General features: G+C 46.0%; 1 protein-coding gene across 8 annotated transcripts in view; it reads left to right on the forward strand.

Moving 5' to 3' along the window:
* Nucleotides 1-5,274, forward strand: part of LOC117359891 (cytochrome c oxidase assembly protein COX15 homolog) — a 73,031-nt gene extending 67,757 nt beyond the window's left edge. For all 8 annotated transcript variants that reach the window (XM_033943321.1, XM_033943316.1, XM_033943318.1 and 5 more), the window contains one exon: nucleotides 4,975-5,274. In XM_033943321.1, the coding sequence (XP_033799212.1) occupies nucleotides 4,975-5,106 (132 nt within the window). In that variant the 3' untranslated portion in view covers nucleotides 5,107-5,274. The remainder of the gene's footprint in view (nucleotides 1-4,974) is intronic.
* Nucleotides 5,275-6,000: the final 726 nt, after the last annotated feature.

The raw sequence follows: 6,000 nt of genomic DNA on the forward strand, positions 1-6,000 counted from the left end.
ATAGGCCCTGGAGCCTTAGGTCCCACCTGGGGGCGCGGCCTGAGGCACATGGTCGGGTTGGGCCCATGTGCCTCAGGCCGCGCCCCCAGGTGGGACCTAAGGCTCCAGGGCCTATTCTGATTGGCCCACGCGCCTTAGGCCCCACCAGTAGGCGGAGCTTTAGGACGGATGGGCCAATCCGGCCTCATTCCTTCGTTGGCTGCCTGCCGGACAGGCGGGTTTGGCTCCCGTCTGTCCGGCCAACTACCAAAGGTACGGGGAAGGGGGGTGGGGGGGTGAGTGGGGGTCGCCAGGGGGGTCGCGGGTCGGCTGGGGGGGCGGTCGGAGGTTCTTGGGGGGGCGGTCGTTGGGGGGGAGGGGGGTTTGCGTCGAGGGCAGGAGGGCCTGGGATCCCTCCTGCCCGTAATGTAGTGCGGGGTGGGGTTAGGGGGTCGCCGTGGCCAGGAGGGTTTGGGCTCCCTTCTGGCCCAACTACCAAAGGTACGGGGAAGGGGGGTGGGGGGGGGGTCGCCAGGGGGGTCGCGGGTCGGCTGGGGGGGCGGTCGGAGGTTCTTGGGGGGGGCGGTCGTTGGGGGGGAGGGGGGTTTGCGTCGAGGGCAGGAGGGCCTGGGATCCCTCCTGCCCGTAATGTAGTGCGGGGTGGGGGTAGGGGGTCGCCGTGGCCAGGAGGGTTTGGGCTCCCTCCTGGCCCGATATTGTCGGGGAGTCGGCGGTCCTTCGGGGTGGGGGTGCGAATGGTCCTGCCGGGGGGGGGGGGATGAATCGGACGTCGGGGGGGGGTGAACGGAGAGTCGGGACAGCGCACGGAGAGGCGGGGCAGTGCACGGAAGTCAGGGGGGTGAACGGAGAGTCGGGACAGCGCACGGAAAGTCAGGGCAGTGCACGGAAGTCAGGGGGGGGTGAACGGAGAGTCGGGACAGCGCACGGAGAGGCGGGGCAGTGCACGGAAGTCAGGGGGGGTGAACGGAGAGTCGGGACAGCGCACGGAGAGGCGGGGCAGTGCACGGAAGTCAGGGGGGGGTGAACGGAGAGTCGGGACAGCGCACGGAGAGGCGGGGCAGTGCACGGAAGTCAGGGGGGTGAACGGAGAGTCGGGCAGCACGCGCGGTATAATCGTGAGCGCGTTATACCAAAGTTTTTGTGCTTATCATCGTGATTTCTGCGCGCTATACACGTGTGCGCGTTTTATACGGGTGCGTGTTATTTGCGTGAAAATACGGTAATAGCATCTTCCTTCCAAACAAAAGAGAATGCATCAAATAAACCTTTTGTACAATGTATATTTAATGGAAGAACTTCTGATTTATTCCAATTTATCTTATATCCTGAAAATTTTCCAAATTTTTCAATCAACTCAAGTAAACATGGAATGGTAGATTCTGGATTCCTTAAATACAATAATATATCATCTGCATAAGCAGATACCTTATATTCTCTATCTGAATGTGGTATACCCTGTATGTCCTTTACTTGTTGGATAGCCAATAATAAGGGTTCTAAAACTATATCAAACAGCAAAGGAGATAAGGGACAACCTTGTCTAACTCCCCTCTGCAAATTAAAACTTTCTGAAAAAGTATTATTAATATATAATCTAGCAGAAGGGGAACTATACAATGTTTGTATTATTTGTATGAATCCAGGACCTATACCAAACCATTCCAATGCCTGATACATAAATGTCCATTCCACTCTATCGAAAGCCTTCTCTGCATCCAGGGAAACAGAAAAAGTAGGCTCTCTCATTTTCTTTGTTAAGTATAATATATGAAATCTCAATCTGGTATTATGAGATGAATGTCTTTGAGCAACGAATCCTGTTTGATGCATGCCTATAATATGAGGGAGAGCTTTAGCCAATCTTAACGCCAATATTTTTGCTAGTAATTTACCATCTACATTTATTAAAGATATTGGCCTATAGTTTGAAACCAAAGTAAGATCTTTATTTGGCTTTGGCAAAACAATAGTTAAAGATTCTGCCATAGTGCCAATAATAGAACCTTTATTAAGTTGATACTGATAAAGATTTAATAAATAAGGTAGTAGGAAATTTTGAAATGTTTTATAAAACTCTACCGTATATCCATCACCACCTGGAGCGGATCCAACTCTAAGGGATTTCAAAGCTGTTCCTAATTCTTTTAGTGATATTGGCTCTTCTAAGCTTCGTTTTACATGTTCAGGAATTTTTGGACCCTCTAACATTTTCAAAAATTCTAAACCATCTTTTTCTTTGTCTAAATAAGTCTCGGAAGAATAAAGAGATCTATAAAACTTTAGTAGTGTGCTTATGAAAGAGCCAGCCTTGGCTATTCTCACTTCCAAGGAGGTTCATATAATTCCTTCTTCCAGTGCAAAATGAACAGGAAGTTTTGACTACTTGGTTATTCTACTTGTGAATTTTTGCAGAAGGAATCTACAGCAGTGGTTCCCCACCCTGTCCTGGAGGACCACCAGCCAGTCGGATTTTGGGGATAGCCCTAATGAATATGCATGAGAGAGATTTGCATATAATTAAGGTGACGGGCATGCAAATCTTCTCCATGCATATTCATGAGAGCTATCCTGAAAACCTGACTTGCTGGTGGTCCTCCAGGACAGCGTTGCAAACCGCTCATCTACAGCTTTTCAGCTCTGCCTCCTTGTGTCAGTGGGCAGTCCCCATCTCAGTTTTTCCGTATGCAAGTGAGTTGAGAAGGTGTCTTTTTTTTCTGCTTTGCAATTGATTTATCATTTTTGGATTTTAATCCAAAGTGTGAGGCTTTATGGTGGGGGAGGGGGCAGAGAGCCATCTTGGATTTTCCGGTTTAAATTTAAAAACCTCTATCTGCCTCCAAAACACCTCTTAATAGATTTATATAATCTCTCCAGATCTTTCTACCCCTGTATCATGCCAGTTTTGTAATGGATGGCTGGCTGAGGAGCAACTATGTGTCATGGGGCATGAGAGGGGGGCAGGAGCACTGGGCTTAGCCCCTTCTAGTCCCTCCAGGGTCTTGGAGTCGCAGGAAACTTTAATGTTGGGTCAAAAATCCCTCCTAGAGCTCTCAATTTGTGGCTTGGTGTTGTTGGCAAAACGTAAGTATGCAGACACCGCGGAGTCCATGAGGAGACAGGAAATGTCCCTGCAGAGGTCCTTAGGAGTTCTAGTTCATGGATTTGACTCTGATTTTATGAGTGTAATGTTTGAAGCTTATATGATGAAATATGCAGGATTGTCTGCATAGCCTGGAAATACATTAGTGATTCTTCAGGGGAGTTTCCCTTACAGAACACTGGTGTATCATGGAAAGGTATTCCATAGGAACCAGAGATCCAGTTGGAAAAGATCTGGAATGAGTGGGGGGTCAGGTTTGATTCCTTTGTTCCCGCAAAGTGAATCTTCAGGTTTAGTGGATTCCAGCTTGCAAGTGGGTGGTACCAGCCAAGAGTTTGTGGCAGCCCTGGACCAGGCAGAGAACACGACGGTATACAGACTCTTTAAAGCGGTGGACTTAATGGAAGTCATTACAGTGTCTCTGAGGGAGTTAAGTTTGGAACTGCCTCAGGCTTCCATGCCTCAAGTTTCTCTTGTGAGCAGTTCTAAGACTCAGTCCACATTTTTTTTTACTTTGCATATAGAGATCACCATGATGCTGAGGGCCCAGTTAAAGCCACCAGAGGGCCCTTGAGATTTGCCAGAGCCATAACAAAATAGTACCGATGGTTCCTGAGTTCAGCAAGTTCTGAAGCATATGTCACTTCTTAATGAAGGTGGAGTAATTCTAAAGGATGCACAGGATCGCAAGGTGAACTTAATCCTCAAATGACAGTTTGAAGCTTTAGCTTTGTGTTTGAGAGCAGCGGCAGTGGCTTTTTTTGTGGTGTGTGTCTGCCATAAAAAGCAATGCCAGGCTCTGGAGGGGGACGCATATCCCTAGGTGATACTTTCGGGGAGTTGATTATGTAGCAGACGTTCTACAGTATATGATGTGTTTAGGGTCATGAGCAAAGTATCTGCTTATTCAATCTCCGCCCATGAAATGCTCTTGATCAAATAATGGGAGGGAGATTCTGCCTCTAAAGCTACTTTGAGCAGGCTTCCTTTCAAAAGATAAATACTCTTTGGCAAAGGGTTGGATAGCCTTTGGTCAGTATGGCTCAAATGCTAGGGGAGAGCACCAACACACAAGATTAGAAACATAGAAAATGACGGCAGAAAAGGGTCACGGCCCATCTAGTCTGCCCACACTAATGGCCCACCCCCTAACTACCTCCATGAAGAGATCCCACATGCCAATCCCATCTTTTCTTAAAATCTGGCACGCTGCTGGCTTCAATTACCTGTTGTGGAAGATTATTCCAGCGGTCAATCACCCTTTCGGTGAAGAAATATTTTCTGGTGTCGCCATGAAATTTCCCACCCCTGATTTTCAACGGATGCCCTCTTGTTGCCATGGGTCCTTTAAGGAAAAAGAGATCCTCTTCCACCTCGATACGGCCCATGACATATTTGAATGTCTCGATCATGTCTCCCCTCTCTCTGTGTTCCTCGAGTGAGTACAGCTGCAACTTACCCAGTCGTTCCTCATATGGGAGATCCTTGAGTCCTGAGACCATCCTGGTGGCCATTCGCTGAACCGACTCAACTCTCCGCATATCTTTTTGATAATGTGGCCTCCAGAATTGTATACAGTATTCCAGATGGGGGTCTCACCATGGATCTGTACAACGGCATTATGACCTCGGGCTTACGGTCATCAAGTGTGGCTGCATTCCCCTTCTGTCTACTGAGAGCCCCCGTTACAGGTAAGCAACTTTGTTTTATCACTCTTATACAAGTTGCCATAGTGATAGAACGCTACCAAGGCAAAATATGAGGTGGGTTTCTTTGACTCAATCTGTCTTTTCTCTCTTTCACTGGTCATTGTAGGTGGTTGCAATACTGAGAGCATATTCAAGATTTACAGTCTTTCTCTCCTGTCTTTCCAGGTAACTTTGGGTATCAGCACTCTACTTCTGTATGTTCCAACACCTCTGGCTGCCACCCACCAGTCTGGCTCCCTTGCTCTACTCAGCATGGCATTATGGCTGATGCATGAAATCCGACGTCTTCCAAAGTAAAAGAGTGGTCCTTCTGCTTCTCAGGACTGCCTTGTTCATCTGAAATAATTTTTAGATGAACATTAGTAGAATTTTCAAAGTTGTAAATATATATTGTAGATGAATCTCAACACCTGATAAATCCTTGTATCTACCTCTTTGTTTTATTATTAAAAATGTCACAAAATATACCAGTTTTGGGTAAGTGTAAATATCACCAGGTGGTAAGAGAATTTTGTATAGAAAAGGTTTTAAAATATGAACTTATATAGCTTTGATTTTATTTTTTTAAAAAAAGTCTACAAGAGAACACATTTGTTTTCAAAGTGAGTGGGGCAGCTGAGAATTTGTGCTCAAAATTTCCTGAGCTTGGTTGGTTGTTTCAAACAGCTCTTGGTTCTTTCTTCTTAATATGTGCTACATCCTGCTTCTTTCTTTGTGAAAATAATGTAAGACTTCTAGATGAGGCTGTGATTACCTGCTGCCAGGTCTTGGAGAACTTTAGCTTCTGAGTACCAACTCTGTTTTATAAATTATTACTGGCAGCATAAGAATGCATAGTTAAGTTAACTGGCCTTCAGAAAAGCGTGGCCTAGGTTGAAAAAAGTAATTGTAAATGTGGCACTGCTTATGAATTGAGGCTTACTAGTCTGGCTTCAAAGGGACATAAATGGTGTGCAGTATAATCTGTTTTACACTGTGCGCATACCAGCACGATTTGACTACGGCTAAGCAATAGAAACAGACTGATATGCCCAGTATAGACAGATTTCAAAAATAAATTGGGAAACACTAGTTTCTGGTCTGTTTTGATATCTAATATATTCCACCAAATCTTTTGTAGCAAGCCAAAGTGGGTTAGAAATTGTCCTGGAGATATTATTTCTAAAAACACATCTTGCTAAATTAAGCTTT

The sequence above is a fragment of the Geotrypetes seraphini genome, chromosome 4, assembly GCF_902459505.1.
Source record: "Geotrypetes seraphini chromosome 4, aGeoSer1.1, whole genome shotgun sequence".
Lineage (NCBI taxonomy): Eukaryota > Metazoa > Chordata > Amphibia > Gymnophiona > Dermophiidae > Geotrypetes > Geotrypetes seraphini.